The sequence below is a fragment of the Puntigrus tetrazona genome, chromosome 9, assembly GCF_018831695.1.
Source record: "Puntigrus tetrazona isolate hp1 chromosome 9, ASM1883169v1, whole genome shotgun sequence".
Classification (NCBI taxonomy): Eukaryota; Metazoa; Chordata; class Actinopteri; order Cypriniformes; family Cyprinidae; genus Puntigrus; species Puntigrus tetrazona.
In genome coordinates this window covers 11,231,992-11,257,741 of record NC_056707.1, presented here as the reverse complement: position 1 = coordinate 11,257,741, position 25,750 = coordinate 11,231,992, and the positions used below count along the sequence as shown (strand labels likewise).

At 37.0% G+C, this 25,750-nt stretch overlaps 1 protein-coding gene across 2 annotated transcripts; it reads right to left on the bottom strand.

Moving 5' to 3' along the window:
- Positions 1–13,311: 13,311 nt before the first annotated feature.
- gtf2e1 (general transcription factor IIE, polypeptide 1, alpha) lies at positions 13,312–25,735 on the bottom strand. Of its 2 annotated transcripts, none has more exons than XM_043249679.1 (5): positions 25,639–25,735; positions 24,262–24,724; positions 15,434–15,635; positions 15,025–15,260; positions 13,312–14,531 (listed from the first exon to the last, which is right to left on the bottom strand). In XM_043249679.1, exons 2-5 carry the CDS (start codon positions 24,707–24,709, stop codon positions 14,071–14,073), a joined length of 1,347 nt encoding a protein of 448 aa, XP_043105614.1. In that variant the 5' UTR covers positions 24,710–24,724; positions 25,639–25,735; the 3' UTR covers positions 13,312–14,070. The 2 variants fall into 2 exon arrangements, with proteins under 2 accessions (XP_043105614.1, XP_043105613.1); XM_043249678.1 differs by having other exon boundaries at positions 25,646–25,693.
- Between the last annotated feature and the right edge of the window lie 15 nt (positions 25,736–25,750).

The window sequence follows — 25,750 nt, the reverse complement described above, 5'->3', positions numbered from 1 at the left end:
CATTATTCAGACAATGTTAGTTACTTATTTAACATCGGTTTACATTAGCAGTGATGCATTTTTGCTTAATTTTGAATACTTAAAAAAAAAAAACTGTATTTTTTTCAAGTACAGATGACATTGTTTATTCAAAGACTTGCATTTGAAATCTGTTTTTTTAAGTGTACATTTCAGTCCCAAAACATTGCTGTTGTATAAATTAAAAGCCAAAACTATTTTTAGTTCCATTTTTAGTCAAAAACAATGTAAATTTGCCATTAGTTCTAAAAAGAAAGACTAACTTGACTTCTAACTTCATGTTGGTCAGACTATATCTTACTCTTTACTGAGAGTACTAATTTTCAGTTTTGGTTGACCATTACTGATATCATATTTCCCAACCTGATCATGGTGACAATCAGTCATTAATACACAGAAACAGCAAAATTAGAAACATTAACACAACATTTCTTCCTGGTTCTTTAATATTTTAAAGGCATATACTATGCCTTCATTAAAAGAAACTGATTCATTTTAACAGTCTACAGTTTTATCCTTTACAACAAGTTTTTGTTTCAAACCTTTTCGTTTACCACTAGTTGACCTCAGATCAGGTCAGTTACTTTTGTTTGTCTGCACTATCGATCTTACCGCCTACATGCCTGCACCGTTTTTGGATCAGGGTTCATTTGTAGTTTTCTCTGCCTCTGGTGAAAAAAAAGGAAAGAAAGAAAGGAACAAAAATCTGATGTAAGTGTCAAAATACAAAACTTAAAAAAAAAACCCCACATTATTAAAATGATCAGACAGAAAGAAATATAGAAAGAAAAATATCTTTCTAGAAATATAAATAAAAAAAATCAAAAGTCTTCATCACCAACATGACATGTAAAGGTCACATGATGACGCCCCAGTAGCCCCAGCTGTCCTCTGGCTGTAGCCTTTTATTCTCCAACTCATTATGTTCCTTGTTGGAATGTAAAAACACACACACACACTCACACACACAAAGAAAAGGACAACCATTCATTCTCAGCTGCTTTCATCAAAACTGATTGAATTAGGAACAATGGTTGCTGCGTGAGCCTTAGCAAAGGACTTCATTCCAGCCTCAACACCTTCATCTTCACTGAGCCTGATGCGCTTCTTCAAACCCATGGCTATCAAGAGGACCCCTCCCTCCTTCAGCTTCATGTGACCATTCACACATCACGCAGTTACTCTATTCTTTCCACTTATTTGCAAGACCCCTGTGTAGTTCTCCTATCTCCATCGTATTCCAACCATATTTTCACTACATGCAGCAAATGCGAATGTCCTTAAAAATAATCAATTTAAACGTTCTTCCGGACAAAAGCCCAAAATTACAGTACTTTGACAAAAAGGCATGACAATGGGAGTGGAAAACATGTTTACGGTATAGTTTAAGGGTCCTAATTCTGGACACTGTCTACACCTACGACCTGTGTCAAAGTTAAAACTGACGGGAAAATCAAAAAGGAAATTGATGGAAAAAAAGTTGGCGAATGTGCAGATAGATTCAAGGAATATAAATCTCATGCTGTGTGAGTCTACATACAGTGGAAAAGAGCAATGGCAGTGTCACGGCGGCTTGTTTTTGGATGTCATCGTGACAGTCTCAGTGGGGTAATGGGGGTGCACATTCTGTCACAACAGAATTCGTGTCACTATCCCACTGTCACAAGGGTGAGTCACCAGAGCCTAAGATACTTGTGTGCACAGAATTTACTGTGACTCAAAACATCTGCCCAAAACATCCCTTACAATCATACATTTTCTTTTTGAAAAATTCAAACTCAAAGGGCTATAACTATTTTAAAAAAGTAAATGATCATCATAAACCAATCATAAAAAATACTGTAAAAATCTATAAATAGTACATTTTATACACGCATGCATACACCGAGAAAAGAGTAAAGATATTAAGGTCTATAAAAGCGTTTACATTAAGCTATCTATTGGCTACTAAAAAGTACGGGATTCAGATCAGAGTTTAGAAACATCACAAATAAATAGTGATAGTTTAAATAGTGACTGGTAATGTTAGTAGGGGTTAGTGGTCTGAATGTTAGTGTGAGAGAAGGAGCGCTAGACGCGAAAAATGAACTTAAACAGTTTTAATCTTCTACAAACTAACAGAAATAACAATATAGTCTCAAACGAGCGGCCAGGCAGGTAGACAGAAAAACCACACAAATTAAAGACGATCTGACCAACTGAATACAAATACACTGAACTTAAATACACACAGGAAATCACTAAATTAACTAGACACAGGTGAACACACTAATTACACCAATTAACTGAAACGAAAAGTAGGGCACACAGAGCACATGGCACAAGACAAAAACAACAACAAGAGTCCAAAGACGTGACATTTAGGCACTATAATTGGCATCTTTAGAATCAGATGAGAGCAGGGTTTGGCTGAACTGGTTTATAGGAAAAAACAATGTTTCCTGGACACGCCAGCAGCGACCACTGATTATGAGACTACAGTGACATAATTTGAAAAAAATTAAAATAGCATACACGTGGATTCAAAGTTAATAGACATAGACTGCAGGCCCAAAAGACCAATTAGAACTTTAAGACCATTACGAAATAATAATCTGAGGCAGTTTATTTGGAGGTTAGGAGGAAATGACCCAGTTAACGCAATCGCTCCTTTTTCACATTTGAATAACAAACAGCACGGTGAGACTGAACTATCCCTTTTACTAATTAGATCAAATTTTCTGTTGTCCACAGACAACAACTGTCGCTCCAAGGTTTTTGACTTAAGTTCCATTAACATCAGTGCCCAAGCCTTAATCGTCATTTACGACAACTGATGAAGTTCCCATTTATGCAGCAAAGAGAAGTCTTCCAGGTCCAACCCACAGACAGGTATAGGGCACTTGTAATCGACTTAGAATTTACATAGGTCACAACAGTAATTGAGTAACAACGGTGCCAGAGACTTTGAGAGAAGGAACAGACTTATCCCTTGAGGGATTTTTTTGATTTGCATATAAATGGGCGGGTAAATGCATGCTTGCCATTATCGGCCCGCCTGACTGGCTAAGAGTAGAGGGTAATGAGTGCCTGCCCCTTTTCAATTAGCATGGCAGCATGTATTATATTTCAGTGCAAAAAACATACGTGACAGTATAGGTGGAAAATAAGTGATGAATGATAAACAGCTCAAAAACACACCCAAAAGACCGCGATGAGAATCAAATTGCCTGTGAAGCTGCGGAGCATACCAAGACTACTAATCATGATCCTGATGATGCTGCTTAATGTTTGCATTTACGCATTAAACAGAAAAGCTAGGCCTGACAGAGCAGGTGTTTATTTCAGATTAAGCATCTGTTTATCACTGGAAAATCATGCACCGATCTGTAATTCCAAAAGCTAGAGGGCCAAGTGGGAGGAAATGGCTTATTTTAGAGAAGCTATTCCAAGGCTGTTGCTCTTTGTGTTACTGTCATTTGGTGCCTATGACTCAGAGCCTTATAAAGTCATTACATAGCGCTCAGTATATGAAATTTACTTCTGCTTTATGCAGAATGCGATGGCCACGTGGCAGTCTTTTTGGTCAGTGTGTAACTGCATTTATTTATTTAGCCTTCCTTTGATAGCTGCAACTAAATTAACTCATACGAATAAACAAAGTGGCTTTCTAAGTTAGCGCCAGCCCGGCTGACTGCAACCAAGCAGACACTGAGAGGAGCTGATATAGTCATAACCAGCTGAGGACAATTAACAACTGGTGGAAGACAGTTGCGCCACCGGTAAAGATGAGATGTAACCCCCACAAGATTTCTCTGGTCTGTCTTTGTAGGAAGGGACTAAAGCGAGCTACTCTCTAGGGTCACATCATTACTTGCATTTATGTCCGACACCTTGTGTTACTGTCCTTGAGTGAAATGGCGTACAAACCTTCCTGCACAGAATAAATGCACATCTAAGATAAATCTGCTTTGTTTGGAATGGAGTATTAGTGCACTAAATACTTCAGAGTAAGCTGTATATTGTACATTGGGGGTGGGGGGGTTTATCTTCTGACAAATATTATGGGTAACTGCACACTACGAATCATTAGTTAAGCATTAGCAAATAGTCAATTTATCTTTTATAAAACGTTCTACCATCAATAAGCATTAGTAAGCAATTTATAAATAATAAATACAGCTATAAATGTTTTGTTCTTGAGCATATCTACATGTATAAGTTTTAATAATTGTATTTCCATACCTTAATATCAATTAATTATTAATTCCTCAATTATTACGTTATTTACAAACCGAGTTGTCAGTGGTTCATAAGATCATTTAGAAGGTGTGTGTAAATGAATAATAAACTATTTATTTTTATCTGGCTTTAAATATTTGAAATAATATTCAGCAATATTAAACAAAGAAAAAAATGTGGTAATGCTTAATTAAAAAAAAAATAAAAAAAAAAAACTTTTGGTAGAGGTGTTGTGGCACTGACAAAATTGTCAACCCAGAGTTTTGTAGTGCTTTGCTGAATAAATCAGTGTTTTAAACAAATCAATTTATTGAATGATTCATTGATTCACTTATAAAGACAGCGGCTGCATCCATCCATCAAAAACAGCAGTAGTACGTCTGAATTCACAGTATCCTTAATAAGAGAACAGAATTCATTCAATCGTTCAGTCAATTAATTGTTCGATCGTTCAGTCAATGAATTGTTCAGTCATTCACCAATGAGCGGATGATTAAATGATTCAGTGATTCATTACATATCACTTCTTGTCAGTACTTACTGCAGGAATTATGCGAAGATTCGAACCATTCATGAATAAGAATCGATGCTAGGTTCCAACCCCGATCCTAAAGCTAAATGATAGTATTCTAGATCAGGCTGTCCTCACTACCTTGTTTAATTCAGTGTGTGTGTGTTTATGCGTGTCTGTGTGTATCAGGAGGCCAGCTGGTAAGTGCTGTGCGGGTAAAACCTATTCCCCGATCTCAAGAAGCGCACTATTGACTGATATTTCAAATCAGCAACAAAATCTCACACAAACCTTCCCATGCATGTTGTTTCATGTGCTCAAAAAGCATTGGAAATTTGATTCAGAAGGTGGGTCTTATTAGGCCATATGGAATGTTGCACTTTCTATGATTCATGTTAACGCGAGCGCACCATCATGATATTTCTATGAATTTTGTTTACATCCAGTTCTTCCCCTCACAGATCAGCACAGAAGAATCAGTGAAGATGCTTTATTATTAGCATATGACCTGTCTGAACACCTCAGTGCATGCACCAGATTCAAAGCGAAATCTCCTTAGACACACTGAAGGCAATGAGAGGAGACAAGCGTGCACGGCTTGTTCCTTCAAACACATCGAGAGCACATCATCCCAGTAGCATAGCTTCGCAAGGTGCCATTTTCATTCCAAGCCCTGTACTCGCATGATATGAATACGATAGGCAGCGTACAGACCGTAATACTCATATCATCATCCAACACAACATTATTATCTTCATCCATGTCATTATTAACATTATCATCATTAACATAATCATGATAATTATAAATGGCTTCTGTCGCAGTGAGGGAGATGTTATGAGAAGATTATATGGAGATGAAGGAAAATGAGGACATCTGTTATTATTATATCCTTTGGTACATTTGATTTCTGAATTGAATTACTGGAGAGAAATCAAGATGACAGTGGAACGATCAGATCCCCGCATACCCTCCCTCTTTCGGTTTGTTTTTTTCTCGCTCTTAAATCTTCAGAGAGGGATTGGGTGCATTACACAGTGAATTAGGACGACAATGTGACCGACACAAAGCTCCAACAAACCTGATGCTACTAAACAATACTTCGACACCAAGCATCAAGTTGGACACTCGAATTATTTTTAAATCATTTATTTATTGTAGAAATAGTTTTCTTTTTGATGCATTATAAAGGTGCCATCAACTGTGCTCTACATTTATATTTATATATGTATGCAGTGGTTTGGGGTATAAAATGAATATTATATGAAGTATGGTTTGGCCCAGCACTCTTTCACATGCAGCATTGCATTACTGAATGTATGTGTTTAAGCTTAACCTTTTTGACCGAATCTTGACTGATTTTTGGCGAGTGTAGCTACTGTGCAAATATTATGCATTTCTATGTCACTCGGTATTGTTTTATACCTCACAGTAGGCAAGCATTAGAATTCACACAGAATAGAATATTCACATAGAATGAAGCAGAAGTAGATTTTGTTTATTTATTTATTTGTTTGGATAGACATTTCTTTGCTATTTCTGTTGGAAAAGACGAGACTTGACATTCCAGAAACATCTTTTTTTGCATTTTATTGGACAAGACAATGTCATACAGGGCTGGACATGATGACAGAATATTCATTTTGGTGGTAATTATTCTTCTAAATGTGCTCACTCTTTCTCCTTCTCTTCCTAGATGTTTGTCCTTTTATACATCATTTAGCTGAGAAGGGAGAGTCAATGCAATATTCAAGGCCTAATGCAAGACCAAACCATCTGATGCCAGAAAGCTTGTTACTGAATCTGGAATCTCCTACATTTTTTTTTTCTTTGCATTTCTTTTTAATCCTGCCTCTAACAAAATGCCACATAGTAACGCTTGCTTTGCTTTGTCAGTTTTTCCTCCCTTTAGGCATCTCCGTTGAACGCCTTGAAATCCATTACCCATATGTGACGTTTATCTTTTTTCCCTCTCTGAGTGGATGTGCTTTTACTGGATTTTAGCATATATAAAACATGATAATCTCATTACTCTGTCACACATTAAATCAAAACCGAACTGTATTTCTGCTCCATGTGAAAAGAGAAGCTAAAAGTATATTGCTTGGCATCATCTAAAAGCTAATCCGTCAATTTTATGACAAATTTCACTTTTAACTCTCATCTTGTCCTAAGAAACATCACCTGTGATCCAAGTTGGCCCAAATTTGACCCAAATGAAAAGGCTGAAATTCAGACCAGTACTGTAAAAGAGAAAAGATGCAGTAACATTTTATTTTACAGTTACACCTATTAGTTGCTTATTAGCATGCATATTACTAGAATATTAGCCATTTATTAGTGATAATTAAGCACATTTTAATGCATTATTTTACATGACTTTATTCTATATCTATATCTAATCCTACCCAATACCTCAATTTAACAATTACCATACTAACTATTAATAAGCAGCAAAATTAAGAACTTATTGAAAAAACATTAAGATCGCAGTTAAGAGTTAACAAGTGTTAACTATTCTAAAGTGTTACCACTCTTTTTGGAAAAAAGAAAGTCGTATGAGTATGAGTGGGTAAATGATGGTAACATTTTTGAGTTTCTGTTTCTGTTAAGAATTCTATGATCTTAGTTGATCCAGCAAGATATAGGTCTATCACATTCTATTTATATATTTTATTATTTCAAAAAAAAAAAAAAAAAAAGTGAATTTATGATGAAGGAATGTGCAGTGTTGCATTACTTATGGTTTCACCATAACCCTGGTGCCTGCATCGCCATTTTGGAGGTCATGGTTAAACAGACAATAATACCTAACAGCCTTTCCACATGACTAACCCCTAACAAGAAGAGGTGTGGCTCAAGCAATGTATAAATCACATTAACCACAGCGCCACCTTCAATTGCCCGGCCATAAATCAGGGGCTCACGTATATGCACGTGCCACCAGCCGTGCAAGTCTGCATGCGTATGTTTTATATGTGATTTAATGCTGCAGGTTCATAAATGAAAATGTAATACAAGGGCATGCGGCTTTGAGTCTCACATTCCCCTACAGATCAACTTCTTTCATTTCATTTATGACACGATGCGTAATGAAGTTCCTTATTTAGTGGTCCTTCGCCCTGATGTGCGAAGGTCTGACTGATTACTGTATTGATCGGTGGGCGGAACAATCAGTTGCTTGAACAATGAATCGATTGATTCATTGATTGACTTTATTAGTTTACTAGATTTTACTTGAGCGAGAAAAAGATAAAGGCCACATAGCCCCTAACGAATCAAAAGCAAAGTGGGAATATACAAGGAAATATAATGCATTATATTAAATAATATATTATAATATTTGTCAATATATTGTAAAAAAATTATATATATATATATATATATATATATATATATATATATATAAATACAGACAAATACAGTATATATTTTTCAATTATTTATTTATCTTTATATATATATATATACACATAATAAATATGTATATATAAATAAAACTTTTACTTTGAATGTGATTCATCGCAATTAATGAACACATATTGAGATTTATTCACATACTATATAATTCTGTACAGTTTGAAAATAAATACATACGAAATAACATAATATATTGATTGTTGCTGCTTTAGGGGTGTTAATGTTAAGTGAACAGCAAGTTTAATTTGATGATATTTCAATCAAAATAGAGATGGTTGAAATAATTTGTCTGTAAATTAAAACTTGTGAAAGACTGCCAGTAATTATATTTTCAAAAGTCTAAATAAATGAAAATAATTATAATATTCACTTTAGAGTATCTAGCCCGTGGACGCCAGAAGGGTGTAATCAACTAATTACTTTCAAGCATTTCAATCTCATTCGTTTCCATTATTTTTTCTTTTCCTCCCATTAGTGACCTCATAAAGACTTTTTTGACAAGAACTTGCATGAAGGCCTATTAGATATTGTAATGGAACCTGCAGCGCTTATAAATAAACCCATTACATTTTTAACAGTCTCGTGTGAAGGATACGACCAGACGTATTATTTTAGAACTCGCAGTTCTGCGTCGTATCCAAAATATCTTCTTTTTTACTCTTTCTATCTTTCAGACACAGCAAGTATGAGCTGACAGGAGGTATCAAAACAATTAGTATCGCTCAGCTGCGGGCAGCTGCTGCTTTCAGAGAGATTCGGTGGCGAGATCGGCTTTGACATCAAAAGCGTGAGTCTAGCGCTTCCTCTCGACATGAGCACCGTTCCACTGACTCACATAATTGCACACTGACATCAATTAGACCTTAATGAGGGCACACAGATTAGATCCAAACAGAGAAAATATGAAATGTGACCTTTCATGGACTGATAACACGTTTGCATTTAGCTGGTAGGAACAGATTGGACACTAGCCCAATTTGAGTTTTGTGGCCATAATATTTACAGCATAGAAAATTAGAGGCAATTTGGACTCCTTCACCTAAAACGCTGTCAGCATCTCATGTATCACAATAGTTAGCACTAAGGGCTGAACAGATTGCTTCCCGTGTTTCTAATTGGAATGCTTGTGTCCAGACTAGCATGCTAGCATACTAATTGAACTATTTCTGCAGTATTTATAGTATAATATTGTATGAACACCTTTAAGTTGTGCCAAAAAAAAAAAATGCAGTTATGAGTCAAATTAAACCACAATGTCATGACTGAGGAACCCAAGTTTTGGGTTACTTATGGCCTCTTCATAAATTGAATGAAAAAAAGCATAAACGCACATTGTTTATTCATTTATAGAAGAAGAGTTGAGCTAGGCACAAAAAATGCCAGACGAAAGAGAAACAAAGGAACTTCAGTAGACAAGATAATGAACTGAATCCAAACAGGACTGATAATGATAGAGTAACCGTTAGACAACTACCAAGAAACAAAGGAGAACTAATTAGATAACTGCGTATACTTGTGTATACTGTGCAACAAACAGTGTATGCTTGTTACAAGGCATTCTGCCCCGTATGACCTTCCATATTCCTGTGTTATTCAATACAATATATACAATATATATATATATAATAATAACTAGCAGGAAGTGAGGTACTGCGCAGGATACAAGTATTCCATTCTGAACACAGTTTGCATTGATCAAACAGCGTGTTTGTGTTTGATATGAAGGGAACAGGTAACCAGCCTAATAGATAGACAGTTTCCTGTTCAGAGGGTGTTTTGTTCCCTCATCAGGATCCAATAGCAGGAACTGCACACTTATGATAGAAAAACACTTCCCCCAGAGCAGAATACAGCTCCCAGGAGGCCACACAATGACATCACTGCTCAGAGTTATTGTTCCAGAAAACCAGTTTGGAATTAGTTCAGTCAACCCTAGATGTGTAGTTTATTTGCCCCCACAGTGAACACAGAAACCTGAAGTAAAACCTGCCCTGTAGCAGGTATGTTCATGTTGCCGCAATGTTTCTAGCATTCGCATTCGCTCATGCAAATTTAGGTTTAGTTAGTTCCAAGTTACCAAGTTTTCTTTTTATGTTTTTTTTTTTTTTTCCTCTAGCTTCCGAACATTAAACTGAGATAGGAAGAAGCATTTTTCACATGCAAGCAATTACACGTTTTTCCTGTAACCTTCAGGAGGACTGTTACAAAAATGTGCTGCAAGATGTTTAAGATGTTGTGTTCCGCATTCTAAACTATGCACACGCCATTTAGTTTGTCCTAAAATGACCTTTAACATTAAATTTCCATTTCTATTTTAATTAAGTCGTTTTGCAATTACTTTCTTAGTTACCTAAGGCGGCTTTAAGTGGAGGTAAATTCGATCTTCTCAAACTCACACGGATGCAGTTCATCACATTAACTAACCTTCACAACCAAATGTAACTTTGGGTTTTTTTAAGCAAACATTTGTGCTTTCTTTCTTTAAAATAAATGCCACTTGCTTTGATATTTTGGTATCTAAACCAGTGACATTCAGATATTTTTATGTGTGGCTTTTTGGGGCCACTGCACGCCTCAAAACCAGACCTGATCCATTTGAGAGGAAGCTCAATTCAAAGAGAAGAGATCCTGAGTGTGTTTGTGTGCATAAAACAAGGGATGATATTGCAGAAATGTCTTCCCTCAGGCTGTGGAAATCTCACACACACACACACACACACACACTGCTGCTGCTGTTGGCCGGCAGGTGTGTCACCAGGGACAGACTGACATGTTGTGACACTCTAAAAGGCATACAGACTCCTGGGAGAAAGCAATAACGCACACACAGCCTCAAACACGGTTCAAATATGAAAAGATGTCCTGTTAATGGTGGCAGAGCCTTTTTTTCTAAACACGCTGTATTTAATATTTTATAAAAATTGAGAGAGCAAATGAAAAGTTCAAGTGTGTGCATACAGTGAGAATGTGTTTAATGACAGCGTCCGGAGGCAATTTTTGAATACTTAAAAAAATATTGTTTATTGCATGCATTTATTGCAAAACTAGATTCGCATCTCATGAAATAACTAGTTATTAACCAACAGAGATAGACAACTATTGTAATATTTAAAAATTCCTGAGCAGGAAATTATCACATTAGAATGATTTCTGAAAGATCATGTGACTCTAAAAAAAAACGGAGTAATGATTCAGCTTTGCAATCACAGGAATAAAAAAATATCTATTTTAAAATAAAGTAACATTTCACAATATTAATGTTTTTACTGATTTTTGTATCAAATAAATACACAGATACAATTAAGCCCTTGTTTGTATTGCACTTATAAGGTGGACATAAATATTTGAAACATGCTTGTGGGTTAAAGGCCTTAACACCCACGTTTCCAGCTCACCATGTAAGAAACATTAATTAGCGTGTTTGGAAGTAAACACAGAGAGAGGTAAACAATACACCGTAACTAATAACGGAGTGGCTGCGAGTTAAAGAGCAACATGTTCAGATTGGACACAGCAGAAGCAGCCGCAGGAGACAGCTAATGGCTTTTAAATGACTGACAGATGACAGGGTGTGCGCTTTCCTAATTGAATAGAGAAGGCCATCGGATCCAAAAATAACCTCTATGAATTTATCTCTCCTTAGTGTGTTCTTCATTAAAAAGATGTTAAGGACAAAAGAGCGATAAGAATGGGATTCATTTGTGAAGCATCCAATAATAAATACTGACCACTGAAAAGTTGGTAAAATTACATTCCGCTATATGACTCTTGACCAAAGATATAGTACGCTGCATACTGGACGCCACTAAATGTGTGGACAATATATATGTTTTGTGAAAGTAGATGAACATTTATCCAAACTATTAGTCATTTTTAGAGGCATAAAACTTTTAACAAAAAGACCGAATGCCTCCTTAGCACATTCTAACAAGAACAGCAGTAGAGAATCTAGAAGTGCACAAGATGAAACGCAATAAACTTAAACATTAACAAACGTGAAGCGCAGAACACCTTGACCCCACAAACAGCAAAATAATTGAGAGTTCTCTGAATTTTCCATCTGAGAAATGGTTTTCATTTACAGCCGAGGTTATAAAAAGTGAGTAATATAGGTATGAGTGCTGAATGTGGCTAATAAATGGATGGGGACATGGTGTGCCAAATCAACCCTGCCTGGGCTTAGCGCAGAAATGGTACGAAGAAAGTTATTTACAACAACAAGGTCAGCAAACATTATATGAGATTCATAAATATGTAAAATCCAATAAAAGCCTTTTCATTTATATGTTAAACAGAGGTTTAGGCATGGTAACAAATATTTTATTTGTAAAAACTTAGCATACAAGCTACACACTTCTGCTCTTTAATTGTATTTTTCTTTACTCAGAATTTGACAATTCCTCAATAATTTCTTATTTTTCACATACCATGTCCCCCCCCCATTGAACAATGTGAACTTAGGTTTGTGTAAAACCTGATGATCCCGTTCTCCAGATTTGAGAACAATCCAAACAGCATCTAGGGTTTCAATGGATTTAAGAACATTTGACCTTTTGGTAACCGGTAAATGTCACATATTTCTAGACACCTAGAAAAAGGGCAAAAGCTCAAACATTTATCATTAATTTTCTATTATTTGTCCCTTTTTGTTTTTTTAAATTGCAAAACATATTTTGCAAGAATTAAATTAGATAACAGAACCCACAACTCTTGAGAAACACCACAGATACCCATACTTGACTCCACAGCTCTGCACCTGTAATGTGACGTGACAGCAGCACTGCCGGTTTTCTGTCTGGCTGCGCGTCAACGCACCACAGATTTTATCTCCCGCGTGGTCTCATCCGAGCATCATCTCATCCGCAGCTGCACCGAAGCACATCCCCGGAGACTCTGTTCCCAATTCAATTACATGATCACGCATAAGAGATCAATTCAAACATTTTTTGGCAACACTCAACCCAAAACCAACCTGTTTTCTTTTCTTGGCAAAATAAACAGAGCGGCACGATTTGCTGAGACTATTCAGTGAACACATTTATGTGAAAAAACAACGGTGTTCTTGTTTATGAAACGTATCTATTAATTCATATTTATCTCTCATTGAGGTTGATGCACGCACAGACTCATGAATACGCAGATTGAAGTTTTTACACTCTGCTTTTTATTACTGTAAAATGTCTAACGAACTAAAAAAAAACAACAACGTTCTTTTTCCACTTATGGATAAACAAAAAGAAGTGAATAATGTCCACTGAGGCAGAGATCAGAAGAAGAAAGTGCTCATTTCTGCTGTGAAAGGAAAGCAATCACGCTCTAAACAAACATATCTCATCAAAACTCCATTTAATATCACGTCAAGGCAGTCAGCTGAAAACAAAATCACTTGTCCTTCCTTTCAAACCGCAAGTCCTGCTAAATACTGTTGAGAAAAATAGCTGTGGAAATAGATGCGAAAGCAAGACGATGCAGAAATGTCTCTGTAGCTTTGAGCAAAACAACATTTGTCACTTGCTGTCATTCAAAAATGAGGAAAAGCCCCTGAACCATTCGGTTTGGGGTTTTCTTTTGAGTAAAACCGTCCCAGAGGTCACTGCAGCAACACTGTTATTCATTTGGACGTCTCTGAATGTGGCGAGACGGCAAACAAACCGGAAAGGTAGCGCTGTGAGCATGTTTGCCAATGTACGATACTCTTGTTTACAACCGTGATACTTTGGTATCATTGGCACCAGAGTAGATTTATATGAGAATATGGCAGAGGGATGAGAAAATAGAAGAACGATCAACGATATAACACTACATTTGTCAGCTCTGGCATGTCGCACAACACCGTTTGAGACTGTGCAAAGGACGAATCAAATGCAAGAACGAATGTGATGCGGACAGACAGGATGAACTCAGAAGTACATGTCCTGGAAGAGGTTCTGGCCCATTTCAATGTACGCCTCTTTCTCCTGAGCGCTCATCTGTTCCACCAGCTCGGGTCTCTGGCTCACCTCCCTGTAAGAGAAAGGTCTTCCCCCTACCATAACCACAGGGTCGTCCCCAACCTCCTCGAACTCATCATCATCATCTTCGTCCTCTTCGTCGTCTTGTTTTCCCGGTCGCGGGGCTGTAGGATTGAGCATAGTGTGGGCTGGAGCCTGAGGCGGCGAGTCTTCATCTGACTCACTGGTATCGCTGTCAGAGTCGCTGGCGTTAGCCGCTGGAACGGTCGGTCTGGAGACCATGGCACCTCCTGGACCGGCTCCGCTCCTCTTCTCGTGAATGAGAAGAGCCAGCATCACCTCCTCGTTCTCATCCTGTGCGGCTCCTCGTCCAGTCATTCCCTCCTGAGTTACTATAGAGTCCTCGCCAGCTGGTGTGTAAAAATTGGAAGAAAAGAAAAAAATAGGGTGAATGCATATTTTCTTCACCATAATGTGCAATACTTTCCAAAATATGTTTCTGAAGCCGTAAGACCATAAGGAAATGGTGTAATTTAAATAGTTTTTCAGACTACAGACCAGTTTTATTGTACTCATTGGCTTTGTAGGTAAAAATTTAATAATTTTAAAAAGTAAATAAGTCAATAAATAAAGCAAGCAAGAAAGCATGACTTGCATATATTCAAATAAATATCTGTTTTTGTGTTCCATACAAAAAAAAAAAAAAATCCAGAATGTCTGGAATGACAATACAATAAAATATGCCTTTCAGCCAATCTGTGCACTAGCTCTTAAAAATATCTAAACTGTGCATTCAAACGTATGAGGTCAAAAACAAGAGGCAAAAAAAAAAAATGCATAAAACAGTGTTAATATGCAACCATGACCACAAAAACCACTTTCAAAATAGTCAATGTGACTTACGCTGCTTCAGAGCATCCGTCTCGTTGTACGCCCCCTGCACTGTGCTTTCTGTCAGCCATACGGGCCTCTCTTTGGGGGCTTTTCCCTCGTTAGTCTGGCCAGGCTGAGGCTCCTGGTCCTCCATGCTGATGACCACATCCTGTGAGTAGAGGTCATATGATGAGCCTTTGTTTTTCCATACTTCCCGACCAGGTAGCCCTGCACCAGCTCCTGCAGCCTGGGCAGCCCGTTCCCGACTGTGGAAAACAGCAAAGATGGATTTGTAATATACATTTTAGTATAGAAAACAGCCATGTACACTCTTGATTAATAATCTGAATTAACTTTTAAATTTTAGTGTTTAGTAACACTGTTATAACTGTTTTTCAAACGTATGACTGGCCGCTTTGACTGAACAGGAGGTGCTGACCTTTGTTTAAGGGCTGGGATTTCTGACGGTTCGGGCTCCAGAAGATCATGCGACAAGTTGATGTCCTCAGTCTCACGTAGCAATACATAAATAGGCTCGATTTGCTCATTGAATCGCGCCACCAGAGTACGGGCATCTTTCTTTGGCACGGCCGATTCGTCCTCCTCTACTTCTGTTTGACAGAAGGTACAGCGGAACGTTCCTATGTTTGAAAAAAAGGAGGTCTTAAGCACAAAATATCAAGTGTTAAAGCAGCATTCTGCTTACCAACCCTCATTCTCAACCACTTCAACACACCACAGCCGTCATGTCAGGCATGTCCAGGTAATTCATTTTGGAAGTTAGAGCCCAGAAAAACTTTGTTTAGGGGGCTTTATATTAGCCAGAGGCTGGGATTCCATGTCCCCCTTTCCCACAGACATGGTGCCAATTGTGGAGTTGCAGTAAATGCCCAATTTGGCCTCCTATCCTTTGGCGTTTCCACCGGGCAGTTTTGGGACCAAAAATTTGGCTCTGCTCACAAGCCTGCTGGTCTCAAACCAGAAACCACTAACATCAGTAGCCAAGGGGTGAGAAAATAATGTCACCATACGAAATTTTCAAACCAGCAACAAATCAGTCTACCTAAACAAGACGTTCCCATTATAAAGCACTCCCTGTGTTCTGGAATCAGCCAATGCTGCACACTCAGTCTAAAATAAAAAGTTTCATTTACAAATACATCACTGTTCAAAATTTTGGGGCTGCCAAGTTCTTTTTGGAAGTTTAAGAAAAAAAAAAAAAAAAACACTTATGCACTACACTGATTTGATGATCTCTAATATGTTGATTCAGTGCAACAGAAACATTTCTTGTTTCAATAAAAAGTTGTGCTGCTAAATATTTTTTCTGGATATCAGCATGTGTTATTTTTCAGTATTCTTTGACAAGCGGAAAGTCCAAAACCAAATAACTTATTTTAATTTTGTTACGCTGCTCTTTTAAGAGACTATTAAAAGCAACAGGGTGTGGTCCAATTAGAGTTCAATGCCACCTAGAGGATGGTGCCAAAACCACTGCTGACCATCTAATATTACTGAAACAGGAAGAACAGTCGCAGACACAAGGACAAACACGCACAAACACACATTCAGCCCCAGAATTCACTGGCGGTTCCATGGCAAGCGAAGCTGGTCTGGTTTGCCATCTGCTGCTGAAGTTATTTACAGCCTTCTGACAAGAACACACACAGCAGGGCCCTCTGTATGAGTGTGTGGCGTACTCCAACTACCAGCTGAATATAAAATACATGTCTTGACGTATTTTACATATGTGTGTACTTATCTTTTAATGGTCAGACACAGATGGCGCTGATATTGTAACCTTCCTTTAATAGTAGTCTTTTATTTAGAATGTCGCTCTACTCGTTTTCATGTTTCGCTATCATGAACACACACCGGCAGCATGTTTTTATGCTGAAATGCTCCCATGTTATGTGCTGAGCGCATGTTGAAACAGCTTCCGAGTTTCTGGCCTTGAGGGGAATCGAACGAGTAAACGATTCACCGCAATTTCCATTTTAAAAGCTTTGCTGGAAAGTTGACAACAAAATCTGTGAAGGCGCTCCTGAAAAACAATCACCTCCAGCTAGGCCCTTTTACTACAGATGTCTTCTCTGCCAACACAGGAGTTGAGGGCAAAAAAGAAAACAATCTGACAAGCACAAAGAAAGAGAGACAGAGAGAGAGAGAGAGATTTTAAAAAAAGAGAAAATAAATAACACATAGGTGAAAGGAAGATGAAAAAAGGTTTCCTTCACATTTGACACAGCTCTAGAGGAAATATTGACAAGCCCGGAGTGCAGAGAACAATTTTACTGCAGCCCTCCCGGTCAGTCAGACTGACTGTCTGCCTGTCCTCTCTCTCTCTCACACACACACACACAGACACAAGTATAAGTGATAAAACATTGCAGAGATAACCGGCTACATTCTAAATAAAGATGAGGCAATATCAAAAGACATGCAAATATCATTCATTGTAGAAGGGATGCAAAGCAAGGGCATTCACACAGTGTTTTCTATTCAAACACGCATGTATTTAACCTTCACACGAGTAACGCAAACTACAAACTGACACATCACTAAGAAATGCAGCACTGAAGTAATTGAACTTTTAAAAAAAAATAATTTTTAGTACTTGAGTTTTTTTGTCACACTACCATGCATCAAACATTTTTAAACACAAAAACATTTAAGTCAAAAATGGCATTGTTTGTTTGCGCTACAGAAGCAGCAAGACGCATCACGTGTGCATACAATTACAAAAATTAAATATAAAAACATTTGGAATGAAAAGACATTCTACGTTAACCAACTCCTAAAATAAAAATGTGAAGTTTATCTACTTTGCCCCAGGGCATCCAAGATGTAGGTTCTTCAGGAGAACCCAAATATTTTAAACTCAAATCGTTGCAGTATGAATACTATTCATTTTCTTGCACAGTTGCACGTTTCATGTATTTACACATCGATATATCATCACAGGCTGCAGAGTTTAATTTGATTTTATCTGTGTGTATGTTATTTTGACTCTCAAAGCCATGAGTCCCATTGGCTACCATTATATGACTGACAGACTGCAAGAGTTAACAATATTTTACTGAAGAAACGAAGTCACCTACATCTTGGATGCCCTGTGGTTAAGCAAAAGAACATCAAAATGTAATTTTTGGATGAACCATTCCTTTAAGAAATTACGTTTTTCCATTTTTCTTTTTACATGCCATTAGAGGCTCCCAGTCATAAGAATTCAGCAGAGATATCCAATCCAAAGCCCTGGACAATTAGCAATATGGCACATGCACACACTCTGGTTGTAATCTTTGTTTTCAGTCAAAGTGTGCGCTGGGTCTGTGCGTACACACTGTCGCAATGATCTAAAGGAGCACGGCGCGGTGCTGTTAGCGTGTAGGCATACATTAAAGCTTCTGTCGGGGAAAAGTGGGCTGGTGTCTTTGTGTTGATAGTTTTTGTATTATCTATGAGATATGAATAGGTCTGGTTTAAATTACATAGCACTCTCTCCAATGATTCAGAGCTCTTTTGAAAACAGGACGGCGCTTTGTTCTGTTGTCTACGCCAAAGAACAAAAGGACTTTTGTGATGAGTCCTTAAAAGATGAATCCAGCATCATTTCAGCATTTGAGAGAGGAGAAAGTTTTTAGGTGATGGGGTCTAAGCAACTGTGACAAAAGTACCACAATGATTCTAATTGCAGCAGTGCTAATGCAATAATAATAATAATTGTAAAAAAAAATAAACCGGTTAACTGCTCTCCTTTGCAGGACTATATTCTAATAACTGTTCTAGATTCAATATAAATTTAAATCCTAAAACACTATTCAGAAAGGATTAGTCGTCAGGATTGAGCGTCCAAAATCAGTATCACCCATCAACAATAATTCAGACTGGATTTGCAATATCTGCAGGAAATGCCTAGCTCGGCATATCTACTACATTTATCTGAAGCCGATGGAAATTAGTTGAGTTAAATCTCTTATGCACAAAGGCAGATTTTTTTTTTTTTTATCAAAAGTGGTACAAGCAGAATAACTGTTCTATTTTATTACAATGTAAAACGTCTCTTTATAAGAATACAGCAATTAATTTGCTGCTCAAGAAACATTTATCGTTTCCTGAACAAGTTTAAAGCAGTTGTGCTGGAACTCATGATACATTCGATAAATAGCATTATGCATTAAAGTGTTGAATAAGTAGACAATTGATTCTTATTTATCTGTTAGAAAAAAATAAAAAATAAATAAAAAGTGGGCATGCTTTCAATTCTAAAATTAGCTTTGTTTTACATTAAATTGAATGAATAAGTGAACTTTAAAATCCAATGTTTGTGGTAAATAAAACAATTTCTGTATCTTGTACATGGTTAATATGAAATGCATTAAGAAACCATTTAACAATTTATTTTAGATGTTTTTTTGGTAGTTCAATTACTCTAAAATAAAATAATCTGTATCAGGGCCAAGGTTATATAACATGCATGATTTTAAATAAAGTGCTCACTGATCAAAGCTTTCTCTGAAAATGATTTTTAAAAAAAAATAATTTTCTGGTCTCTTTCTACTGATCAACATCCACTCCAGACAGGTGCAGGAGTTAAGAAACAACCATATTTAAATGTCTGAAAATGCCTTGATCCTAGCTTTTGCCGATTAATGGTAGCATGCAATATGCCAAACATTTCGCAAATAAGCAATTGAAAAAACACTATTTCTAATCTACATATAGGGTGGTTATAGCGCTGCTATATGCACATGTGCGACTCAGAAGAGGGAGATAACAAAAATGAGGCAGCGTGAAGACATACCGAGATAGGATCAGCGAGTGACTTATTACTGTGCAAGCCTGACCTGTCAGATCTCCTTATCTCCCTTAACACCTCACCAATCAAAGAGATTTTCATAGATCAATTTTTTTTTTGCTCAACGAGGGGGGACCTGGATGCGCTTGACCAATCAGATCAATACGCTCTCCTGTTCTAAGACACCACTAAGCCGCCTAAGCACAAAAGGCAGCGCGGGGTGAAAACAACCAATCGCAAAACATCCACGTTTGAGCCCGCTCTGAGGACAAAGAACACGGGGCACCATGAAACTCATGTTAAGAAAATCCTTTAAGGGATACTAGTCCAGGAGAGAACACGGGAAATACAATAGCAGGGTCTGCACGGGGTTAGGTGCCTCATCATTGGCTGTTCCGTTCTTCTGCTCTATCCTCGCCAATCCTCCTGATGTGTATCCTAGCAACAGCTTTGCCTCCCTGACTGCTAGTTTGCTTTCAGCAGAGGTGAGGGTGAACACGTGCCGCGTGCTTTTTACCTGCCTTTTTATGCCTCTAACACTTGTCACTCACCTCTGACACCGCTCTCAGTCCTCCAATACTTTGCCCTCTTATTTCCTGTTCCTCTCATGCATCCATCACTCTCTTAAACATATGCTTTCTGTACAGAGGAGTTCCTCCTTGTCTGTTGGGTACAAGACGGTCTTCGTGAGCCCTATGCAATGACTCTTATATAAATGTAGGGCTCACGCATAGAAATGACATGAAGTCAGGACGAAGACAGAAAATAGCTCACAGTTAATCATTAAATGAAACAATTTCTTTAATCAGAATCATACAGTGAAGACACTGTTGATTTATATTGCTTAAGCTGTAGGTTTATGATTCACGAAAAATAATGACTCAAAAGAGTCATTTGTTCAGGATTCAGATTTAACGTTTTGTAATGTATGTTTTGGTTCACTGAAAAGAAATGGCTCATAAGAGTGATTTGTTCAGTATGCAGATTGGGATTATTTTGATTATTCAGTTATTATCAGTTAATCAATAGATTATTCTGACAAATAATGCGAGTAATCTAATATTTTTATAATAATGTAATATTGAATATTATAAAATCAATAATAAAAAAAAACTCTTGAATAAAAAAAACTTTTGAATGACTTAAAATACACATCCACATAGCAATGAGGCGGTAATAAATTGACAAAATATCAAATAAAATATCAAAAGCAAGCAATCGTATGGTTTTATAGAACTAAAAAGTTAAAATGCATAATGTAATAAAACAAGTTATGATAATATTAAGTACATTATGCATGTAATATAATCCCACATTTATTTAAAATGTCCACTTAATCTTTAATATTTGGCCACATTTTATGATAGAAATGCTATGTGGACAACAACACATGCAACAACTTTATTTTGAAGTCGCCTGTGGAAAGCGCCACTTTTAGAATCGACATGGGCAAAATGTAACAGCAATTTTTGCTTTTAGTACTCGAATACTACTTGAATGTAACTGAGGAATTGTGACAGTCCTAAAGCACAGGAAAGATTGCGCTGTATGGTTTTGATTCATTTAAAAGCTATTGTCAGAGAATCTTAACTACACTGACCATGTTTCAGTAGTGATTTTCAAAGTCATTTTTAAAGAACACTAAAGACACACTGGCTGCATCCGAATATGTCCGCTTCCTTACTAGGCCAATACAGTACGTAAAGTAGTACGCATCCATAAAACAGCATGCGAAACATAATTTGCTATTTCTGGCGAGCTTCTCAAATGAACATCTAATGATAATGGACGCTTTACTGTCCCATAAGGCCATCACAGAGGATTTGAAAATTGAAGTGAAGCAACTTGACTAATGCTGTAGGTCACATGATGACAACATGATGAATGTAGCATAATTACTTTCCTATTACGCACTATTATACATGCTATTATTTGTGCAAAGTATATATTCAAAGTACCTGCTTTGAGCCACTGTCACAGTGTTTTGATTTGGGCAGCCACTCAGAAATGGATTTAAAATATGCAAAATAATTGTATGCTAATCTGCTGATGTCAAGCTAAAAAAGTAAACTTGGTGAACTCTAACATTACGTATGCTCAATACAGATACTAGAATCCGTACACAAAACACTGTGTAAACTGAGCGATTCAACGCGCACACACAAAAGTGTTGTTGCTAACATATAATTAAAGGTTTCTCCATCTACAAAGCAGTGCCTTATACAACAATTTACAGTTTAACAATTCCTATTAAACATTTTATTACTGAAGAATTTTTTTTAATTAATAAAAAATTAAATTGCTGTGAATTTCTGTTAAAGCTCTTCGATTTTCTTGTCTGCCAGGCTTCCACTGAAAGTCCATTACTGTTAACATTTGAAAATAAGAAACAGATTATTCCTTTAATTGATAAAACCACGTTAAATGTATTTTCATTGGGCCTAAGTATTCAGGCAGTTTCTCACGAGCACAGTTCAAATCTCTTTTTATGGCTTTTGAAAGTTTTATGAACGTGCACACGCGCCATGTGCATTAAAAACAGACGTATTTAAGGAGAATTAAGGTAAAACGTTAGTGACCCTGAAGTCGAGTCTTCAGTGTTCATCGGTTTTGAGAAACTGCTCTTCAGACTTCCTTCTCATATATTTTCCTTCTAAACACAAACGAAGGTTAGATCAATTATACATGATTCAAGACTGCTGGAATGGACTCAAACACACACACACACGCACACACGCGCACACGCACACACACACTATGCAGACTTTGCTGGGTTCAAGCCATAATAAAAGCTTAAACAGGGGAGGCCAGCAGTGTACAAAGCTTCACAAATACTCTCTGAAACCATTATAACACAAGTCACGTCAAGAGCAGCACTTGTGTGTGTGTGTGTGTTTCACTAAGTACATAAATCAGCAGCTGTTGAACTCAGAAGTGTAAAACAGTAGGCACAGAAGCAGAAAGGCATGGTGATGATGTCAATGGCGTGCGCTAATCCTTACAGCCGCCTCTACGAGATTACAGCCCGTTTATTTTTAAACCTATTAAAATAAAGTTTCATTTCCGTTCCTGTCTGTGATTACTGTCTGCGAACTGACGCAATTCAGCATCAGTCTCCAAGTGGGGTTCATTCAAGTGTGTCGAAAACCTTTCAAATACTGGCCTCTGCTGCCATCATGTGTCTGAACACAGTTCTGCTGAAGCGTGATCCAGCCACTTGAATCAATACATCGCTCACGTCCAGATTAACAACGTACTTACCACAAGTAGGTAAAAAGGTAACAGAGATCAAACGCAAACATTAAAAACGTCTTCTCAATTCCTAATGTACTTAAACTGGCTTAAACCCCTTAAATGTGAGACCAGCTTGGTATTAAGAACCAGGTTTGTTCATCTGAATCTTCCAAAGCCACACAGAGATCACAACAGCCAATATAATCTTCATTGCATACATGAAAACTGTAGCCAGGATAGAGAGCATTCTCTAATTGATTACAAAATCATGGTCACCCTTGAGAAAATAAAATACCTTTGAGAATACATTTCATCCTACACTGCAATACATTTACATATTTATGTGTTTAAAAGAATACCCTGCAATATCCTAAACAAGTATTCTTAAAGTCTGCTAAATTAATTATACGTTTAACTTTAACTGAGCGGAAGTATTGCTGAAGTTCAATTAAAGATAAACTGAAGTACATTAAAAATGATATTACTTAAAGTTAAAAAATCCTCATCAATAGTGACATTAAAACAAATTTTAGGGTTCATATTAAGAAACGTGCACAATATGCCAGTACATATATCAATAGATTTGAACTGTTTTAGTATTAAATAAACGTATTTACATTTTTACCAGGGCATATAACTTTGACACATTACTATTACTTACAAAAATATATTTGTATTAATAATATGATAATATTATTTTTATTTAGTACACTTAGTTTGCTTTAACTGATTTTAATTCCATTTGACCAGCCTAGTATGAAAGGACAATGTGACCAAAATCTTGTGTAACCCTATTAAAAATTATGGAGACGGAAATGTTTTATGTTCAGCAAGACATAAGACCTTTATTTGATAAACATATGGTTGTTGTTGTTTTTTTAAATAATGCTAGGAAGTTTTATATTTTAATAGATTTTAAAATTTAACTTATTTCCAAGATGGCAAAGCTGAACTTTCAGCAGCCATCACTCCAGTCACAGATTCTTCAGAAATCATCTAATATGCTGATTTGGTGCTGAAACTGGTTTTGAAAATATATTTTTTTTTTATTTTTTAAAGTGTTCACTATTAATCTATTAATCTATAAACATTTTAAACGGTAGTATATATGCAAAAACAAATAATGCCAATGATGTCTTTTAACAAAACATCCCTGAAGGAGAGCTTATTAGATCACGTGTTTATAGAAATTAAACAAACAATTTAAAACAAACTCATTTAACTTTCATACTCACCAGTCATGGGGTCAAACAGCTGGTTGGCCTCAAGGTCGGTGAACGTGTTCATGCAGCAGGGGCAGCGGAAGGAGGCTCTGTTAGTCGAGTCCCGTTCGTCCGTCTCAATGCGTCTACGCATGTGGTCCAGCTTGTACTTCACCACATTAACCAGCAGCCGGTAGTTAATGAAATAGTAATTGTGTCGCGTCGTCTTGCCGTCAGGTGCCGTCTCCACACGCATACGGCATTTGACAAACTTGTCAGCCTTGAGTGTGTTCAGAACCGAACGCAACTGCTTGCGGTCAAACTTGAGCAGCTCCAGCATGTCCTCCTCACGTACGCAGGGGTTACGGATCAGCACATCCAGAGCGAGAGCATGCTCGATGCCATAGAAACCTCGCACAACCTGCTTGGCTAGCCGTTTCAGAGAAGCGGGGACCTCTGTGAGCAGCTCTGGTTCAGTCATGATGGAGGGGTACAACTAAATAAGAGAAAGATGGAGAAACGGAGAAAAAGACCAAGAACGATATGCTTTAGGAAGAACGGGAGTGGACTGTCATAAAAAGGGTCAGCTCTTCTGCTATTTAAGATGGTAATGGGATAGATGATTGTATGACGGAGGTCTGTGAATAGTGAAAGAACAAGATCAGTTACCTATATGATCAAATAACTGTCTATGTATTCATCCAAATGTCAACAGTTCTATTAATTTAGTTTTTCTTTTTTAATTTGCCCTGTTAAAAATGTAAGTTACTCCACAAAATGCAACTTTCTAAAAAAAATAAATACATCAATGATTGTTTTTCATAAATAAAATATTTTGTATTTATATTTTAAATGTATTAATAATATTCATTACTATTTTATTGTTAACTCCTTGTCAATGATATTCCTAAGGTTACCACAAGTCATTCTCACAGTTTCAGTTTGATCAATCCATGTTAGCCAGATAATATATCACCTCAATGGCATTAAATTAAACAGAAGGCACAGCAATGTTCAGTCTATTACATAGAGGCTGCCTAAGAGCCATAAATGACCAGCTTTAACCGTTAAGTATGATCAGAAGCTGGGTTTAGCTGGGTTTTAATGTAACCAGCAGATAGTCATGTTAACAGAAAGATTAAATACAAATGTAAGGGGGCTCATTTTAGGAGTCATATATTCAACCAGTTCCAGTCACTGTAAATTAAGAGAGCCGATAAACATACAGACGCATAACGCTTGAAATAAATGAACCAAAACAAAGTGACTAACTGTACAGCTCATTGCCCAAAGAAGCTTCATTTATCTCGTTGTTGAGTTAAATATTAGACTATCGAAAATGGGTGAGATTAATATCGTCAGAAAAAATAAACAACACACCAGTCTGAACGATAGCTATAAAAACCCCACCTCAAACCTTTAATTTTCCTCCTGTGTAGATCTGAACAAGTTTCCTAGTTCAGCATCACGCTAACGTTCAGCGGAAATGACGCATGAGATGTTGGCGAAAAGTCCGGGACTA